General features: G+C 40.9%; 1 protein-coding gene across 10 annotated transcripts in view; it reads right to left on the bottom strand.

Moving 5' to 3' along the window:
* The window catches only part of PDE4DIP (phosphodiesterase 4D interacting protein), a 224,333-nt gene that overhangs the window by 159,766 nt on the left and 43,657 nt on the right, over positions 1–20,910 (bottom strand). For 9 of the 10 annotated variants that reach the window (XM_065895567.1, XM_065895596.1, XM_065895534.1 and 6 more), the window contains exons 2-3: positions 11,850–11,905; positions 6,382–6,527 (exon numbers count right to left, since the gene is read on the bottom strand). In XM_065895567.1, coding sequence (XP_065751639.1) covers positions 6,382–6,527; positions 11,850–11,905 — 202 coding nt within the window. Of the gene's footprint in view, positions 1–6,381; positions 6,528–11,849; positions 11,906–20,910 lie in introns of those variants that run through there. The other variant, XM_065895633.1, reaches the window with a different exon arrangement.

Below are 20,910 nucleotides of genomic sequence, written 5' to 3'. Positions count from 1 at the left end.
TAAGTATATTTAATATTACTTCTTTCCTTGTTCTTTTTTTTTTTTGGAAGTCTTTGGGTTTTTTTTTTACATCTTTATTGGAGTATAATTGCTTTACAATGGTGTGTTAGTTTCTGCTTTAAAACAAAGTGAATCAGTTTTACATATACATATGTTCCCATATGTCCTCGCTCTTGCGTCTCCCTCCCTCCCACCCTCCCTATCCCACCCATCCAGGTGGTCACAAAGCACCGAACTGATCTCCTTGTGCTACGCGGCTGCTTCCCACTAGCTATCTATTTTACGTTTGGTAGTGTATATATGTCCATGCCACTCTCTCACTTTGTCACAGCTTACCCTTCCCCCTCCCAATATCCTCAAGTCCATTCTCTAGTAGGTCTGTGTCATTATTCCCGTCTTACCCCTAGGTTCGTCATGACATTTATTTTTTCTCAGATTCCGTATATATGTGTTAGCATATGGTATTTGTCTTTCTCTTTCTGACTTACTTCACTCTGTATGACAGACTCTAGGTCCATCCACCTCACTACAAAATAACTCAATTTCGTTTCTTTTTATGGCTGAGTAATATTCCATTGTATATATGTGCCACATCTTCTTTATCTATTCATCCGATAATGGACACTTAGGTTGTTTCCATCTCCTGGCTATTGTAATTAGAGCTGCAATGAATGTTTTGGTACATGACTCTTCTTGACTTACGGTTTTCTCAGGGTATATGCCCAGTAGTGGGATTGCTGGGTCATATGGTAGTTCTATTTGTAGTTTTTTAAGGAACCTCCATACTGTTCTCCATAGTGGCTGTACCACATTCCCACCAGCAGTGCAAGAGTGTTTCCTTCTCTCCACACCCTCTCCAGCATTTATGGTTTCCAGATTTTTTGATGATGGCTATTCTGATAGGTGTGAGATGATATCTCATTGTAGTTTTGATTTGCATTTCTCTAATGATTAGTGATGTTGAGCATTCTTTCATGTGTTTGTTGGCAGTCTGTATATCTTCTTTGGAGAAATGTCTATTTAGGTCTTCTGCCCATTTTTGGATTGGTTTGTTTGTTTTTTTGATATTGAGCTGCATGAGCTGCTTGTAAATTTTGGAGATTAATCCTTTGTCAGTTGCTTCATTTGCAAATATTTTCTCCCATTCTGAGGGTTGTCTTTTGGTCTCATTTATAGTTTCCTTTGCTGTGCAAAAGCTTTGCAGTTTCATTAGGTCCCATTTGTTTATTTTTGTTTTTATTTCCATTACTCTAGGAGGTGGGTCAAAAAGAATCTTGCTGCGATTTATGTCATAGAGTGTTCTGCCTATGTTTTCCTCTAAGAGTCTGATAGTTTCTGGCCTTACATTTAGGTCTTTAATCCATTTTGAGTTTATTTTTGTGTATGGTGTTAGGGAGTGTTCTAATCTCATACTTTTACATGTACCTGTCCAGTTTTCCCAGCACCACTTATTGAAGAGGCTGTCCTTTCTCCACTGTATATTCCTGCCTCCTTTATCAAAGATAAGGTGACCATATGTGCATGGGTTTATCTCTGGGCTTTCTATCCTGTTGCATTGATCTGTATTTCTGTTTTTGTGCCAGTACCATACTGTCTTGATTAGTGTAGCTTTGTAGTATAGTCTGAAGTCAGGGAGCCTGATTCCTCCAGCTCCGTTTTTCATTCTCAAGATTGCTTTGTCTATTCGGGTCTTTTGTGTTTCCATACAAGTTGTGAAATTTTTTGTTCTAGTTCTGTGAAAAATGCCAGTGGTAGTTTGATAGGGATTGCATTGAATCTGTAGATTGCTTTGGGTAGTAGTATCATTTTCACAAGGTTGATTCTTCCAATCCAAGAACATGGTATATCTCTCCATCTATTTGTATCATCTTTAATTTCTTTCATCAGTGTCTTACAATTTTCTGCATACAGGTCTTTTGTCTCCTTAGGTAGGTTTATTCCTAGATATTTCATCCTTTATGCTGCAGTGGTAAATGGGAGTATTTTCTTGATTTCACTTTCAGATTTTTCATCATTAGTGTATAGGAATGCCAGAGATTTCTGTGCATTAATTTTGTATCCTGCTACTTTACCAAATTCATTGATTAGCTCTAGTAGTTTTCTGGTAGCATCTTTAGGATTCTCTATGTATAGTATCATGTCATCTGCAAACAGTGACAGCTTTACTTCTTCTTTTCTGATTTGGATTCCTTTTATTTCCTTTTCTTCTCTGATTGCTGTGGCTAAAACTTCCAAAACTATGTTGAATAAGAGTGGTGAGAGTGGGCAACCTTGTCTTGTTCCTGATCTTAGTGGAAATGCTTTCAGTTTTTCACCATTGAGGACGATGTTGGCTGTGGGTTTGTCATATATGGCCTTTATTATGTTGAGGAAAGTTCCCTCTAAGCCTACTTTCTGCAGGGTTTTTATCATAAATGGGTGTTGAATTTTGTCAAAAGCTTTCTCTGCATCTATTGAGATGATCATATGGTTTTTCTCCTTCAATTTGTTAATATGGTGTATCACGTTGATTGATTTGCGTATATTGAAGAATCCTTGCATTCCTGGAATAAACCCCACTTGATCATGATGTATCATCCTTTTAATGTGCTGTTGGATTCTGTTTGCTAGTATTTTGTTGAGGATTCTTGCATCTATGTTCATCAGTGATATTGGCCTGTAGCTTTCTTTCTTTGTGACATCCTTGTCTGTTTTTGGTATCAGGGTGATGGTGGCCTCGTAGAATGAGTTTGGGAGTGCTCCTCCCTCTGCTATATTTTGGAAGAGTTTGAGAAGGATAGGTGTTAGCTCTTCTCTAAATGTTTGATAGAATTCGCCTGTGAAGCCATCTGGTCCTGGACTTTTGTTTGTTGGAAGATTTTTAATCACAGTTTCAATTTCAGTGCTTGTGATTGGTCTGTTCATATTTTCTATTTCTTCCTGATTCAGTCTCGCAGGTTGTGCATTTCTAAGAATTTGTCCATTTCTTCCAGGTTGGCCATTTTATTGGCATAGAGTTGCTTGTAGTAATCTCTCATGATCTTTTGTACTTCTGCAGTGTCAGTTGTTACTTCTCCTTTTTCATTTCTAATTCTATTGATTTGAGTCTTCTCCCTTTTTTTCTTGATGAGTCTAGCTAATGGTTTATCAATTTTGTTTATCTTCTCAAAGAACCAGCTTTTAGTTTTATTGATCTTTGCTATCGTTTCCTCCATTTCTGATCTGATCTTTATGATTTCTTTCCTTTTGCTAACTTTGGGGTGTTTTTGTTCTTCTTTCTCTAATTGCTTTACGTGCAAGGTTAGGTTGTTTATTCGAGATGTTTCCTGTTTCTTAAGGTAGGATTGTACTGCTATAAACTTCCTCTTTCCTTGTTCTAAGTCTCCCTCCATACCTCCCTTGACTAAGTCTGTTCAGGCTGCTTTAAGAAAATATCACAGACAGGGTAGCTTATAAACAACTGAAGTTTATTTCTCACAGTTCTGGAGGGTGGAAGTCAAAGATCATGGTGCCAGCCTGGTCATGTGAGCGTTCTCTTCTGGGTCACAGAATTCTTGTATCCTCCATGGTGGAAGGGGCTAGGAATCTCTCTGGAGCCTCTTTCATAAGGCACTAATCTCATCCATGAGGATGACTTAAGCACCTTCCAAAGGCCCCACCTCCCAATGCCATCACCTTTAGAGGTTAGTATCTCAACACATGCATTTCGAGCGAACACAAACATTCAGACCATAGCATCCCTCTATCCCAGTCTCTTATCAGATCTATACATGAACATATTTCTCTTCCTTTCAGCCAAATTTCCCCTTTGTCCAGAATATTATAATCTCCTTTTCTAACTGGTAAAATCTAACTGAACTTTGAAGATGTCACTAAATGTGCAGCCCCATGAGAGGTGTCCTCTTGTAGGAGGCCCTTCTCTGTCCTTTAATAAAATTAAATATTCTCTCTCAAGATCTCAGCGTACACTGTCCTTATCTTTACCATAAGGACACCTTATATTGTAAGTAATGCAGTGTCTGTACTTCCCAATAGACTATTACTAAGGATAGGAATAGCATCTTATTTGAAGTGATCAAGTATTTGTTGCAGGGATAAGTGAAGTAAGGATGGTGCCATGGTCTGAATGTGTCCCCCTTGCCCCCATTCATATGCTGAAATCCTAAACCTCAAAGATGATGGTACTGTATTAGGAGATGGGCCTTTGGGTTTCATGCCTTATAAAAGAAGCTTCAGAAAGATCCCTAGCCCCTTCTGCCTTGCAAGAACATAGTGAAAAGGCATCAGCTATGAACCAGTAAGAGGGCCTTCACCAGAAGGTAACCATGCTGGTGCCCTGATCTTGGACTTCCAGCCTCCAGGACTGTCAGAAATAAATTTCTGTTGTTTATAAGCTACCCAGTCTGAGTTATAGTAGCCTGAATGGACTAAGACAGATGGACTCCTGGCTGCCCAGGCCAGGCCTGTATCTCTTTGACATCTGCTTCATGCCCTGGAGGAGCTAACCTTTCTCTGGCACAAACCTTTAATATGTCCCTTTCCCCTTTCCGAGTACAGATCTCATCCTTTATCCCAAGGCTACTGAATGCATGATTTAAACTTTAGAGAAAATATCATGTTATTTAGTGTTTTACCAGTTTTTAGGGTGGGACATTGGAATGTGTCACTCTCCCTCCTACATTTTTTTTTCTAACTAATGTTTCCTCTAATTTTCAAATCCTTTCATGGAGATTCTTCATACAGCAGGTGCTATCATTCAAAGTCTACAGAATGAATTGATGGATGAATGGATGTAAGAATGAACAGACCTGTGAGCAGGTCACAGCTTGGTTTACTGACAATGACCATTCTGACAAATGCATGTGCTGTAGCCTCATTGTTATTTATATGTTGCTTGACACATAGGGGAGAGACATGTAAAATATCTCTTATTGGCCTTTTCTCTGCATTTTACCTTGGTTTCTGTCAGTGGTTCCCAGCATTGAGGAGTAAGGACTAACCAGTGATATTAGACCTTATTGCTCAGAGAAAAAGACTTAGGACTCCACAGTTGAAAGTCAGCTGACCTCTACTCATCACCCAGCTCAGCCCATTATTTTCCCTCTCCCACAGCACCTGGGCATTCATCTGATCAGTAGAGGTGACACCCTTCATTTCTATGATCCAAATCACCTCTCCACCAAAAGGAACATGCAGGCAGACTGCCTTTCAGAGAGCACCCTCACAGCTTTGGGGAGTGCCACAGCTCTGCTCACCCTTTCTGCACTGCAGCAGATGCAAAAGGCGGAAAAGAGGAAGGGGGTGGGTGGTACTGCCCCCACTCCTACCACAAGCACCACAGCTGTTCAGAGGGTTAGTCTTCAAAACCACTTAATATTCCTGCAAACTCTGTCTTTTTTTAAAAAAAAAAAAAACGGTGGCCATGACAACTCTGAGCACAAAAACCAAGAGTAGGCTGTTTAGATTCTCAGGCACACATTATATGGAACACATTCTTTGTCCACAGGAATGTCTGGTAGGATGTACATTAGGTCCTAGTGAAACATTTCTATTTACAAATTGAAAGAAGACAGGGTAAACGCATGTCAACACTACTTTATTAACCTTTTTTTGAAAATGGAATTTTTATTTTATATAACAAAAGCTATCAGTTCAAGAATAAAAGAAACCCACACATCTCAGGGCATTTTTACACAGTATATATGTGTGTCCTGATTCCTGGGCAACCCCCAGGGGGCACCAAAGAGCTGTTTCCTTTTTTAGCACACAGGGATGTAAGAAATCCTGGGTGTTCTTTCCAGCCTGCAGATAGGTTCCAGTAGATAGGTTCTATTGTGCAGACCTCCTTGGATCAAACCAGGGCACAGGGAGCTGGGGGCCTGTATTACATTGTCAGCAATTTGGCTTTTGGCCAAATCTAAGGATAAACCTATCAAGATACAGAGCACTTCAAGAGTTAAATCAGGAGTTTCAAGCAGCAATGCCAGATTCTTGTTGAGAAGCAAATGGCTGTGGCTGAGCCACCTCATGCTGTAGACGGTATCCAGATATCCAGAGTGGTCCAAGCCAGCAGCAGAGCATATAATGCCAACCGACTGACTAGGTCTCCTGGGCTCACTATGGCCCACCTACAGATTCTCGGGGTGCCATTTAAACTTCCTAAATTTATCTGAGAAGTAAACCAGGGGTAAAAATGTTAAGACAGAAATAGTGGTACAGGCAACTGCCCATTAACCACAGTGCTCAGCATATAGCTAACAGCGCTTAAGCTTATTGGGATAAATGCTATGGAAAGAGACAACATTTTGATAAGCTAAATTATGGGTCATACTTTTATAAGACACCACTATCCCCTGATACTCCTTCTAACTGGGATAACAATTATCCACCCATGTGACTTACCCTCTCAAAGTCTCGAAGAGCCTGGGTCTGCACCTGAAGGGGTCTTTCAAATGCTCTCAAGGAATGCCCAAAGGGGACCTTCTCACCACTTCTCCAGGTCTGTGACTGCGCTGGAGGGCCTCGATCTTTGGTGTCACTGAGAAAAGCTGCCAGTGAAACAGAACAACGGAAAATTTTATAAAATAGTGGCATTATGATCATCCCAACCTGCATGTTCCAGCAGAATTTGGTTTCTGCAAAATATGAACCAATTTTAGGCCACAGAGAAGCAGTCCACATACAATAGCCTGTGGTAGATCATATTAGTAGTGGTCCCCAGCACAGCATGCTAGGTTATGTCCACACGCCTTTGTCATGTGATGTTCCTCCTCCTGCCATCAAAAAGTGGGGTCTATTTCTCTACCCCTTGAACCTGGGTTGGCTTAGTGACTTGCTTTGACCTAGAGAATGTGATGAAAATGCTGCTGTTGGATGCGTTCAGGAGACTAGGACTTGAGAGGCCTTGCATTTCTGTTCTTGCCTTCCTAAAACCCCAAGACCACCTTGTTGTGAGGAAGCCCAGACTACCTTTCAGGGGGAGGAAAGGCCAAGTACAGGGGGAATGAAGATGCTAGTCACCACTACCAGACACTTGAGAAAGGCTGTCTCGGACCCTCATTCCCAGTCAAGCCGTCAGACTGTAGAAACAATAAACGTTGGAGAGGGTGTGGAGAAAAGGGAACCCTCTTGCACTGTTGGTGGGAATGTAAATTGATAGAGCCACTGTGGAGAACAGTATGGAGGTTCCTTAAAAAACTAAAAATAGAACTATCATATGACCCAGCAAACCCACTACTGGGCATATACCCTGAGAAAACCATAATTCAGAAAGACACATGCACCCCAATGTTCATTGCAACACTATTTACAATAGCCAGGACATGGAAGCAACCTAAATGTCCGTTGACAGATGAATGGATAAAGAAGATGTGGTACATATATACAATGGAATATTACTCAGCCATAAAAAGGAACAAAACTGAGTTATTTGTAATGAGGTGGATGGACCTAGAGTCTGTCATACAGATTGAAGTAAGTCAGAAAGAGAAAAACAAATACCCTAAAAAAACGGTACTGATGAAGTTAGGGGCAGGGCAGGAATAAAGACGCAGACGTAGAGAATGTACTTGAGGACACGGTGGGTGGGAAGGGGAAGCTGGGACGAAGTGAGAGAGTAGCACTGACATATATACACTACCAAATGTAAAATGGATGGCTAGTGGGAAGCTGCTGCATAGCACAGGGAGATCAGCTCTGTGCTTTGTGACCACCTAGAGGGGTCGGATAGGGAGGGTGGAGGGAGACGCAAGAGGGAGGAGATATGGGGATATATGTATACGTATAGCTGATTTACTTTGTTATACAGCAGAAGTTAACACGCCATTGTAAAGCAATTATACTCCAATAAAGATGTTAAAAAAAAAGCTGTCAGATTATTTGAGTGATCCCAAGTGAGACCAACAGAAGAAACACCCAGTTTGCTAACATCCAGGATTGTGAGAAATAATAAACCATTGTTGTTTTAAGCCTTGAGTGGGCAAATGTTTTCTTAAAGGGCCAGAGAGTAAATATTTCAGGCTCATGGGCATCAACTCTGTCACAGCTACTCAACTCTGACCTGATAGCTCAAAGAAGATGCAGAAAATATGTTAGTGAATGAGCATGACTGTGCTTTTATAAAACTTTGTTTACAAATACTGGCAACTGGGCCTATGGGCTGCAGTTTGCTGACCCCTGTTTTAAGCCACTAAGTTTTATTTATTTATTTATTTTTAACATCTTTTTTGGGGTATAATTGCTTGACATTGTTGCGTTAGTTGGTGCTGTGTAACAAACTGAATCAGCTGTACATATTTAAGTCGCTAAGTTTTACAGTGGTGTGTCACATGACCAAAGATAACTGAAATAGCTTTATTTGAAATAAAAAATGAGCTACTAGCTAAGAAGTATTTCTACATAATCTCTCTACAGAGGATCTTTTAGGTTATTGTATAGGAATAATTTCATTTATAGTTACTGCAACCAGTGAAATAGACTGATGTGATTAGTACACTCATTTAACTAATGAGTAAAATAAAGGTTCAGCAAGTTTGCTTGCCCAAGATTACATTGCAAAAAGTGGCAGAACCAATCCCACATTCCTTCCATTCAACCTTCCTAGCAGTATGCTAATACTGTGTTATTTTAGTAGGGAAGGGGATTGTAACAGGCCTGAGAGCCAGGGAAAAACAGGCAAAGGGGAAGAGACACAGTCTTTCCATTAACCAAAGGAAGCACTGCCCTGGGAGAAGCTAGTGAAGGCTAAGCTGCTACTCACCCTAGGCCTGCCTTGGAGAAGTAACACTGTGAAAGAATAAGGAATCAGGGCTTCCTTCAAGCATGGTATGCAAATGACCTCCGATTGAGGTGGGCTTGGGGTTGTAGACTCAGGCAGAAGACATAGAAAAATACATCTTTCTTGGCTGACAGTAAGAAGCAATGCACCTTTATTACTGAACAATTTTTTTTTTTCAATCAGAAAGAATGACAGGCATAGCAACACACTGAGATCCATAGACAGTGTCAGTGCAAGTGAGAGTGAAATGGGCTCTAGGTGACTCTGTACCCCACTGAGGAAAAGTTAACTAGACATAGACACATGGGCAAAGGCGATCTGAAAGGGCCAAGAAGAAAAATACCATAATACGCTCTTTTTCTGTCCTTTCCTTTTCTTTTCTTTTTTCTCCCTTTTTCTTTTCTCTTTCCTTCCTTCCTCCCTTGTATATTGTTATCTCCTTTGTCGAAAATTAATGGACCATATATGCATGGGCACCAAAAGCAAAGGCAACAAAAGCAAAAATAAACAAGTGGGACTACATCAAACTAATAAGCTTCTGTTTAGCAAAGGAAACCATCAATAGAATGAAAGGGCAACCTATGGGATGGGAGAATATATGCCTCCCTCCCTCCTTCCCTCTTTCTCTTTCTTTCTACAAACTTTCCAGAAGGAATGCAAGAAAAAGTCCCCAGATGCTTCAATCAACTTCTCAGAATTTTTTTTTAAATGCTCATTGCCGGGGTTCAATCCCTGGTCAAGGAAGTAAGATCCCACAAGCCACAAGGCACAGTCAAAAAAAAAAAAAAGAAGAGCATTCCCTGTTTAAAAAAAAAAAGAAAGAAAGAAAGAAAAAGAAGAAAGACAAAAGGGTCAAGAAGATGATGACAAAGAGAAATATGAAGAAGATGAAGATTAAAAAAAATGATAATAAACAGTGTGGTTCCAGGGGCAGGTTTTTTCTTGTCTAGAAGTATTTAACTACTCATTACATAACCAATTTTAAAGAAAAAAAAAGGCGGGGGCGGGGAATGTAAGGCCATATGATTTGTCTTTAAACTGGACACTGTACAGTGTCTTTTCATGTTTGTAAAAATAACATACTATCAAGTGTGTCTTTAGATAGCCCTATCCTTAATGGTATTTTCAATAGCCAGTAACCTTGCCTGATAGAGTACAGGGGTTTAAATTAGCACAGAAATTTAAAGCAGGTTTTATTGGTACACAGCACAAATTACTTACAGATAGAGTTGGGATTTTTCCCATTTTCAATTGTCTTTGATTCAGCTTGTTCAAAATAATTGTTGTTCTGTTAATTGTATACCACGCTGTGATTGCAAATTAATAATAATAATAGTAGTAATAGGAATGGTTTTGTTGCTAACTTGATATTTCTAAGTAAATGCAAATGTTTTAATTAAAATAAGTTAGAAAAAAATGATTTTTCCCACAGTTAGGTGTAATTAAATAGGCAATTAAATGGAAGAAAATTTGATAAAACAACCATACATTACAGTTAGATTCATAGGATATGGTAGAAAGGTAAGAGCCTCTGAAGGTTGGATATGGACACAACAAAAATGTTAAAGAAAAAAAAAATTGGATATGAATCCTGACCACTTGCTAATTGTGGGAATTTAGGCAAATCTCTTAATTTTGCTGAGCATCACTGCCTCTGTAAAATGGGTATAATAATGCTTACCTCACAGAGCTTTCATATGGATTAAATGAAATAATCAGTGAACGTGGCCAACCTAATATCTTTTTCATAATAGGCATTTTCTTCAGCCCCCTTCTATTTTGCCCTAGTCCTTCAATTTTTACCTCAAAATGGAGACTCTTTTTTTTTTTTTTTTTTTTTTTTTTTTTTTTTTTGCGGTACGCGGGCCTCTCACTGTTGTGGCCTCTCCCGTTGCGGAGCACAGGCTCTGGACGCTCAGGCTCAGCAGCCATGGCTCACGGGCCCAGCCGCTCCGCGGCATGTGGGATCTTCCCGGACCGGAGCACGACCCGCGTCCCCTGCATCGGCAGGCGGACGCTCAACCACTGCGCCACCAGGGAAGCCCCCAAAATGGAGACTCTTAATGCTCAAAATGAGTATGGTAGGCCCGTAGAATTTATAGATTTCACATACACAATTACAAAGGCTAATTTTAAGTGACTCCAAAGCCCTTAACACATTCAAATCAAAAACTTTCTTCTACACCGTGCATGTGAACAACCTGTGCTTCAAGGCTGGTGTGAAAAGGCAACTCACTTAGCAAAGTACATAAAACACCAAGCGACTAAAAGTTTTTGTGAAAAATAGCTCCCAAAAGAGAGTTATTTTCACTTTGGTGTTGTAATTTAGGTAGACCCCTAACTAATGTTAGTGCAGAAATGATATATTATTATGAATACATTAATAATAATAATAATATGTACTGGGTGTTTATTCCTTGACAAGCTCTGGACTAAGAGCTTTTCTAATCTCATTTATGAGGTTGACACTGTTATTATACTCATTTTAATAGTATATTAGAACTTTCATTTCAGTGGAAGAATCTATCTTAATCATTTTACAAGTGACTTTAACTTGCAATTACAGAACTGTTAAAAGTATGAAGAGTTGATTAAATAAAATTAAAAAAAAAAAAAAAAGTATGAAGACTTGGGACTTCCCTGGTGGTGCAGTGGTTAAGAATCCGCCTGCCAATGCAGGGGACACGGGTTTGGGAAGATCCCACATGCCACGGAGCAACTAAGCCCGCAAGCCACAACTACTGAAGCTCATCCGCCTAGAGCCCGTGCTCCACAAGAGAAGCCACAGCAATGAGAAGCCCGTGCACCACAACAAAGAGTAGCCCCCGCCGGACGCAACTAGAGAAAACCTGCGCGTAGCAATGAAGACCCAATGCAGCGAAAAATAAATTAATTAATTAAAAAAATTTTTTAATTAAAAAGAAAGTATGAAGAGTTCACATAAGTATTTCAGTTATGATTTACTGCACTGTTCTGGGAAGGTGGGGAATTATATACTACATGCCACGGTGAAATTAAAGGGTCTATAATTTAAGGGAATTATGATCAGCAGGAGACCAAGAATTTAGCAAAGCAAGTCCCACAACCTCCTTACCTGCTGCATGACTTGTTCTAGGTACCATCTCCCCATCATCTTCTGCAAAATAATCTCTGTGGAGAGAAACACATCGTTAATTAATGAGATACCACCCCACACAGTGTCCAGTCCCTGGGTGGCAAGACATCTATTTTTATTTATTTCTCCACAATCATTAAGCTAGTACTATGTATCAGGGACAGTGTTAAGTGCTGGAAAGACAAAGACAAACCCCACAGGAAGGGTTTCTATCCTCAGTAGGTATTTGTAGAGACAGCCATTGGACAAACAGTTCCACAAGCACTGAATTACTACTGTAGCAAGTGCTATGAAGGAATATGCAGAGTAATTTAACTAGTAGAGAGGCTCAGAGGAACTCAGAGAAAAGAGCATTTAAGCTGAGAGGAAGAGAATGTCAGCCAGATGAAAAATGGGAACAGAAGAGTGTTCCATCATGAGGGAACAGCAAGGACCCTGAGTCAGGGAGGAACTTGGCCTGTTAGAGGAACAGAGAAAGCCAATCTTGCAACCAGACCATGCAGGGCCCTGAGGGATGGAGTAAGGATATGAGTTTTTTGTGCAGGTCAATGGGAAACCACTGAAGGATTTTAAATGAGGGAATGAATGGTAAGTGACCAGATTTAGACTTTAGATCATTCTGGCTGTTGAGTGACACTGTGTAGAGGGAACAAAAGTAGTTGGGGAAAGCAAGAAGTTGTGATAGTTTTAACTAAGGGATAGGATAGGAGAAATGGAGAGAAGCCAAAAAAAAAAAAAAAAAACCTAGATGTGTTTAGGAAGTAGAATTGACCTAGAAAACTTGGAAAACAGACAAAGTCCATTAATAGAAATGTTAAAAACACCATGATGCAGTAGCCAGAGGTGTATCTGTCCAGCACAGTGAAGGCCACCATTCCTAGCACAGAAGGGGAAAAAAGTCTCAAAATGTATTAACAAATACTTGTTAATCACCTACTATGTTTTTAGGCAACAGTTTTAAGCTCCACAAATGTAGCAGTGAACAAAACAGACCAAAATGCCTGCACTCATGGAACTAATATTATAGTAAAAGGAAACAAAAAAGCAAAATGTACAGTAGCAATTGGGGACAGATATTATAAAAAATTAATGTAGGGGGCTTCCCTGGTGGCGCAGTGGTTGGGAGTCCACCTGCCGATGCAGGGGACGTGGGTTCGTGCCCCGGTCCGGGAAGATCCCACATGCCGTGCAGTGGCTGGGCCCATGAGCCATGGCCGCTGGGCCTGCGCATCCGGAGCCTGTGCTCTGCAGCGGGAGGGGCCACAACAGTGAGAGGCCCGCGTACCGCAAAAAAAAAAACCTGCAAAGGCTTTGAGAATAAAGACCGTATCCTTAACCTTAAAAAAAAAAAAAAAAAATTAATGTAGGGAATAGAGGTAGGGAATCCTGGAGCTATGGGGAGGAGAAGGGGATTGCAATTTTCAGGAGGCAAAGTTTCTCTGAGAAGCAATAATATGAGTATTTGGGCAGAGTCTTCTAAGCAGGGGACATCAAATGCAAAGGCTTTTAGGAGGGAGCATGCCAGAGCATTTCTGGAACAACAAGGAGGCCAGTGTGGCTGGGCAGACTGAGTAGCAGGAGGTGAGGTGAAGGAAATAATAGGAAAGTTGGGCAGAGGGCAGATTGTATAAAGCCTTTGGGACATTGACAGAAATTTAGTCACTGGAGTCTTGTGAGTCAAAAAAAAGAGGTGAACGGAGTGACGAATGTTTTGAAAGGTCTGGCTAATGTGTTGACAACAGACTCTCTGGGTGGGGAAGGCAGAAACAGGGAGGTGATTGCAATAATCCTACAGAGAGATGCTTTCAACATTTAGCTTATTCCTTAAACCCTTGGGTACTCCCAGTTAGTTGTTCTAAAAATAATTATATTGCCAGAGATTTAGAGGGCTTCTCTTTTTAAAAGCCAGAAGACATTTACAGAGAGGCAGAAGAGAGCCTGGCATTTATTCAGAAACTGTTGGTGTTCTTTCTTCTCTGCCTCAGGGCTGGATCTTGGCATAAATCTTCACTTTGTTAAGTTCCAGATGGACATGAAAGTACCAGACAGGGCACGCTGGACTATACCCACCACCTGGTGATTATTATTCAAAAGCAGATCACCAGCTTGGGGTTCTTCCAGGCCCTCTGTCTCTTCCCCTTCTCCACTTCTCATTAAAAACTTTCCCTGAGAGTGAAGAAGGAAAGAGATGAATGTACTACTTATGGATTTCCCTCTGTTGAGAAGAAGTAGAGCAAGGATTTTGAAACCATCAGCTAGAACAATGTCTTGAAAAATTTGTGGGGAAAAAAACTTATAATTAGCTGCTGCTATTCATGCATTTGATGGATTCCTTTGTGCTCAGCCCACAGACCTGGGTAACTGTGTATCTGCTGTCAGGAGCAAAGCCATTCCTCAGGCCAAATTCAGCCTATCCAAAAAAAAAAAAAAAAAAAAAAAAAAATTCAGCCTATCCAACAAGCTTGATTTGGTCAATACAAGGTTGATCCATTTCTAACTTCTCTTGCAAAATGAATGGGTCTGGCAATACTGGGCCTGCCTTCCCACACAGGGGGATAACCTGCTGCCTTTAAACAGAAGAGACATGTTCTCCAGTTTGCCACAGTTCCCGTCACTCCCTCTTCTTGTAATCTCAGCTCGTGCGCTCATTTATGATACTAGTCTGGCTCCTTACAGGTCTCTGAGGCTGTCACCCTGGTATAGATCAAATGCAGACAAAATTTTCATTTCTGCTTTAAGACACTGTCTTGGGTTACCTATTGGCTTCAGTACACAATTCATTAATTTGCGATGCTAAGCTACTAAGTCACTTTTACCTCTGGGCTTCCGCTTCCTTAAATATGTGTAAAAGACACGCATGAATTTCTAAGGTTCCTTGCAGTAATTACACAATTCTATTCTCCTAGTTGCTAACAGTATTAAAACCCATTTTAATACTTTCCAAGGATGGGGGAACTTTCCAGACATGATCTCATTCAATTCTCCTTGCTCCGAAGAGTCCATATTCTAGACCAGGAGCAAGTTACAACAAGGCAATGCATATGCCACAAGATACTTCACCTTCTCCCCAACCCCACACTCACCCTGAGCTGGCTGCCTGCCTATGAAGCAATACCAGAAGGGTAGACAGGTCACTTTGGATGAATACTGAGTTAATGGGCTTTCTGTAGTCTCAGGAGATTTTTTAAAAATCACTTTAACTCTGTTAACAGCTCAAGTTCCCTCTCATATTGCCAGAGAGTGGGGCTCACTCAGCTGCTTCCGAAAGGTTGGTAAGGAATTTGATGCTTCCCCAGAGAAGGGGCACATGGTGAAGAAACACAGGGTATATGTCTAGGGGATTGCAATTTGTGACAATATCTGATAAACCAAAATGCAAAGAGAATTGGGGTATGCTAGAGACAGACTCCAAGCCTGGCCACACAGACACAGACACACACACACACACACACACACACACACAGAGCGGTAACATATGTTGGTAAATTTTTCTCTATTACCCAAGCCCAGAAAAAATTGTATACCCTTGTCCTAGTTTCTCAAATTCAAGTGTTTCTAGTTTTTTTTTTTTTAAAAAAAACATCAGTCAATGAATGACTGATGCTCAGCTAGCATGTGGTTCACCAGGGCACTTACAGCTCTCCTGCATAGATGTACATATATAATCTTTCCCCAAAGATACTTCTATCTTATCAATACATGTTACCTGCATGTTTTACCTTACATGCTTTTCTTGTATAAACGAACTAAACTCTCCCTCAGTGAGCCTTATCTTTTTGCTCGCTACCTCACCAATGTGTCAATACTGATACCAATTCCACTAAAATCATACTTACTAATTTTTTTTTTTTTTTTGGCCGCACTGCACGGCACGCGGGATCTTAGTTCCCCAATCAGGGATTGAACCTGCACCCCCTGTAGTAGAAGCTCGGGGTCTTAACCACTGAACCACCAGGGAATTCCCCATACTTACTAATTTTTGCTGATACACTCTCCTGCTTAATTTGAAGAACCAAACAGTTTCCAAGTACAACCCACCTACCAGCTGTTCACCCACTTAATTTCTGCCTGGTGTATTACCCACATTTTCCTGACTTGCTGATAAGGAGCTCTGAAGATACTGGACCCAAACAATACATCAACATTCAATATCCCACAGTACTAGCTTTTCCTACAGTTTTCCAGGGTGATTAGGTTGAGGATGATCAGAAAATAACTGCTCCTCTCAGAGCTGTCTGCTACATTCTGATACTCTGATGCTGTCAAACTGTGCTCTGGTGATTTCTTCCAGTAGTTTTCTAAGTATGGTAGTTTCAGTTACATTAGGACTAGCCAAGCACTCAATTTTGCTTTTCTTGAAAATGGCCATTCATATGGCTCCTTTCCAAGATGTGAGCAGCTCACTGGTCCCACTAGTCTGGTCTCTCATAACATTGGGAGGAGGGGTCGAAACTTGGGTCCTTCCTTACCAAAGGGTAACACCAAGATGGAGTCTGCAGAGGGATATTTTCTATAAGGCAGCCATTGACCATCCTTTGCAAACTGCGTATTTGGTGTTATTGCCTTGTATTTTGGTCTGTTTAATTTGTGGACTGAGAAAAGTAATGGATCGTGTTAATGGACCATATTATTCATGAACAAGGGCAAGATGGCAATCATACAACTTCAACATTACAAAGCAGGTCTGCAACAATTCTTTGAACACTACGAGATACTAGTATCGCAGACCAAAACCACCCCAAACTATATCTAAGGAGCTGTTGTCTGTCGAGGCCCCATTAATTTCCTTTCCTTGGTCAGCCTATTAAGATGACTAACCTAGGGCTACTTCTTCCCGTAAGAGTGTCCAAACCCCCAAAGTGGCGGTTGCTTTTTCAGGCTGCCTCCCGAAGGCAATCACATACACTCAGGCCGTCGGGGCACCACACCGTCTGCTCCCCACCCCCCACTTTATCGAGCGCCACCACCCTTCCTTCACGGTGAGGCTGAGGAACAAAGGCCATCTCCCAGAGGCACTTTCTGTCTCTCAAACTCCTTCTTTTTCTTATTTTTTTTGGTTTTTTTTGTTTTTTTTTGCGGTACACAGGCCACTCACTGTTGTGGCCTCTCCCATTGCAGAGCACAGGCTCCGGACATGCAGGCTCAGCGGTCATGGCTCACGGGCCCAGCCGCTCGGCGGCATGTGGGATCTTCCCGGACCGGGGCACGAACCTGCGTCCCCTGCATCGGCAGGCGGACTCTCAACCACTGCGCCACCAGGGAAGCCCTCAAACTCCTTCTTATATGCCTTTCTCATTATGAACAAAAGTTCAGGAGGAGGAAAAGCAATCTGCCATACCAGCACTTAGAGCAAAAAACTCGGCCTTGGTTGCTATTTTTAGAGTTTTTCGTTCCATTTCATAAACATTTATTGAGAAGTTGCTTGTATGACAAGCTCCAAAAGCATAAAGGTGAAAAAGAAATGCCCTGAAATCAAGGTGCTCAGAGTTGTCTACTGGGGGAAGTGGACAGGATTCAAAGAGATAATGAGTAGAAGGATGAGATTGAAAACAGAAATCTCAGAACGTAAATGAGGCAGCAATTATTTTGTCCCGATGAGAAGTGGGGGGTCTAGGAAATCTACAGAAAACAGAGAACACTGAATTCAGCCTTGGAGGATAGGTATGAATACATAAAGAAACATGACAAAGGTCCCCAAATAGGAAAATAAAGGGTGTGTTCAGGGCTTTATTTTGCTCCCCCCAACCTGAGTAAGTATTAACTGCTCCTCAGGACCCCTTCCAACTTCCTTTTTACCTTTCCCCTCCTCAAGCCTTCCTCCCCCAAACTCTAACCCTGAGGCAGGAGTATTAGGGGGAGTCAAAGGGAAAACCAGTTCTTCATCTACACTTCCCTCCTCAAACACTACAGCTTCATCTAACTACTTAGAATCCCTAAAGGTGATTTAAAATAATGTCAGCAAGAAAGGATTAGGACTAAGATTTATACCAGAGTAAAAATGTGTACAGATACAGGCTATACAGAGTAGCAGCGAATCCAGAGGAGTAAAAAGGCTGGGGGGTTACGATGGTAGAAAATACAAGTGAATATCTTCCTTTTTAAAAATTTCTTACTATTTTTATACTAAAAGGTTAATTCTTCTTTAAAAAGTTAAGGAACATATTCCGATCTATTTACGCTGGTCTTCTTTCAAGGCCCTTGATAAAAGATAAAATATGTAAGGGATTGGTCTCAGTGTGGCCGTCTCAGATAGTGGGGGATATGCAGTACGACAGGAAGATTGCCCAAGTTTGCTGTTTACTGGGGCCCAAACACACACCCTGTTCTAATTCCATATTTTTAAAGCTCGTTTGACATGAATTTCTAGATTCTGATTCAAATAAAAGAAATCTTTCTAATGTTCAAGCATCTCTTTTTCATGTTTTAAATTTATATCCACAATCAACCCTTGCAGATATAAACGGGCCAGAAGGACGAGGAGAACTGTGGCCTACTTTCTTTAATACGTGATGCTCCAGCTCTGAGGATTTTTGAATGGTAGGGTTTCACAAGTAGTGCCAACTTAGAAACAAAGACATCTACAGGTAATAGTCTTCAGACTGCCTGTGCGTAACTTTACAGTTCAACGTGTTTTCTTACACTGGAATTTTCCTCAGCACTAATCTTGAATTAAACGACCGTTATCATTATATTGTGGACAACCATTGCCACCCACCACCATTTATTGACTGACTGATACTTTCTGGGCATTATGTCATTCAATTCTCACAAAATTCAGTAGGTACTGTTACCCCTATTTTACAGATGAGGAAACAAGAGGCCTAGAATGATGAAGTAATTTGCCCAAGATTATCCAGCTAGTTGGTGGTAAGCCTGAACTTGAAAGCTGTATCTGGCTGACTCCAAACTTTTACTCGTCCAATATGCCCTATTTCTACCCACACTTTTGCCAGGAGCCTCCTTTGTATGCGCCTGGACTCCAGGGAAATGACCCCTGAGAAAGCGAGGTGAAGGGAAGTGTGGGCAGTGCTGCTGTGGGGAAGAGAGGCAATTTAGACTCAAATCCTGACACAAATTTGTTTCTTGGGACACCAACTTATCCCCAATACATACAGAGCTCACAATGGAGTATTTGAGTACTGGTATAACAGATGCCATGTGACAAATGAATTAAAATCCTAAAAAGGAAGTGGCAAGTATGACTTTTTACATAGGTTCTACCCTGAAAAGTGAGTCATCCACTATTTTATACTTCCCTATCTCTACCCACATTCCTCCAAATATTCATGCCTCCCCTGAATCCTTTCTGTAATAACACTTGGCATTGTCCCTAAAAGACAAAGGGAAAAGCTGACAGCCAGGAGAGGCGATGGAAATCGACACAATCAAAATTGGGAAGGCCATTAGTGAACAAGCTCTGAGACTTCTCAGATCTTTTTTTCTCTTGCCAAGAGAGACACTGAGTATATCTTCTCTGCTCCAAATATTGCCAATATCCCCCATTTGGCAACAGAATTGCAAAAACATACATTCAAATGCAAATAGGGTAGAAGTCACAGATGCAGAGCACAAGACTGTTGTATAATAAATACAGCGAGATTATAATTTTTTTTCTCATCTCAAGACCTATCATTATAACCTCTGCAAGCTAGAATGCTTAACTGGCAAAGCCCCTCAGAACAGAGAAAGCATTACTTGTGAGTCTCCCTCTGCATGCTGACTAAGTGTGAGCTGACTTGGCATGGGCACAGTACCATCCACTTTTCTCCAGTACAGGCTGCAATTACACCCTTCACTCAACAGGATCTATTCACTGAGTGTGGCCGTGGCCAGATGGAACTCTGGGAGGCAGTTTTCTATAGTGCTAAGTCCTCTACAGCTACCGGGAGCTACAAGCATCACTGTGCATCACTATGCACCTGCAACAACTTGAGTTTTATGACTTATTTTCCTCCTGCACCGTCTTTATCCTAAAAGGAACTAACATTTTTCATGCTGCTATTCCTCAAGGTTCAGAGAAACCTCTTAAACAGATAAAAGGCAGTTCAAATAGTTATTTTCCTCACTTTGCCTTATGAGGTTATTAGACATGCAAATATCTAATAAATTCTCTTCCCTGTCCCCTGCATCAGCCAAGACACGGACACCATGCTTTCAAAAGAGATGTGAAAATAATCTTCTCTGAATTCGGCCACATCACTCAGGGATGGTATATGGTCTCTCCACCTACTTCTGAAACTTAGCTTGTGCTTTTTACTCTTGGTCCCGGCAATGCAGTTTTCATTAACAACCACTATGCACAAGGCACTGGGGAATGCCGAGGCTGTGGCTCAGTCTATCTCAGAGCCCCTGACCAAACATCAAGAGATAGATGATTTTTTTTCTGTTTTCACCTGATCTTTTATTTGCATAATCTTTTACTTTTTCCTTCCTTTATAGTGCCTGATTTTAATGATTTTTAAAGAATTATGTGTTCTTTCCAGAAATTTTGGAAAGGAGAAATGTGTACAGGAAAAATAAAAAATAAAAAATGCTACCACTTAAAGGCAACATTGAGAAAGATTTTCATGTATTTCGTTTTAGCTGTTCTTCAGTTTATATGCCTGTGTGAATTCCACAAAATAGAAATAACACTGAACATGCAATTTAGCATCTTGATTTTATTCCTATTATTGAAATGAAAGGTTTTGAGGATTGTACTTTTAGGGGAAGAGGAAGAGTCAGGGGAGGAGGAGAAAAGCTGCCCATTAACCTGCCCAATATTAGAAAGAATGAATCTAGAGTCTTCCTTCTCAGTGTGGTTTTACAATGTACTGGAACAAAACTTATAGAATCCCAGAGGATAATAAAATTAACTGAGGGTTACCAAGGGTGGGGGACTGTTAAAGCAGTAAGAGATTCTAAAGCAGTGCTGAAAATGATTCGAACAGCTGACCCTGAGGTCTCGGGTCAGTAGGGAGATGAATGAGGAGCAGATGGCCTGGAAGATATGAAGGAGTAAGTGATAAGGTAAACTGAATATTCAGAAAGAATGAAGAGA

Source organism: Phocoena phocoena, chromosome 1 (assembly GCF_963924675.1).
Source record: "Phocoena phocoena chromosome 1, mPhoPho1.1, whole genome shotgun sequence".
NCBI classification, from domain to species: Eukaryota; Metazoa; Chordata; class Mammalia; order Artiodactyla; family Phocoenidae; genus Phocoena; species Phocoena phocoena.
This window is presented reverse-complemented; position numbering and strand designations above follow the sequence as displayed.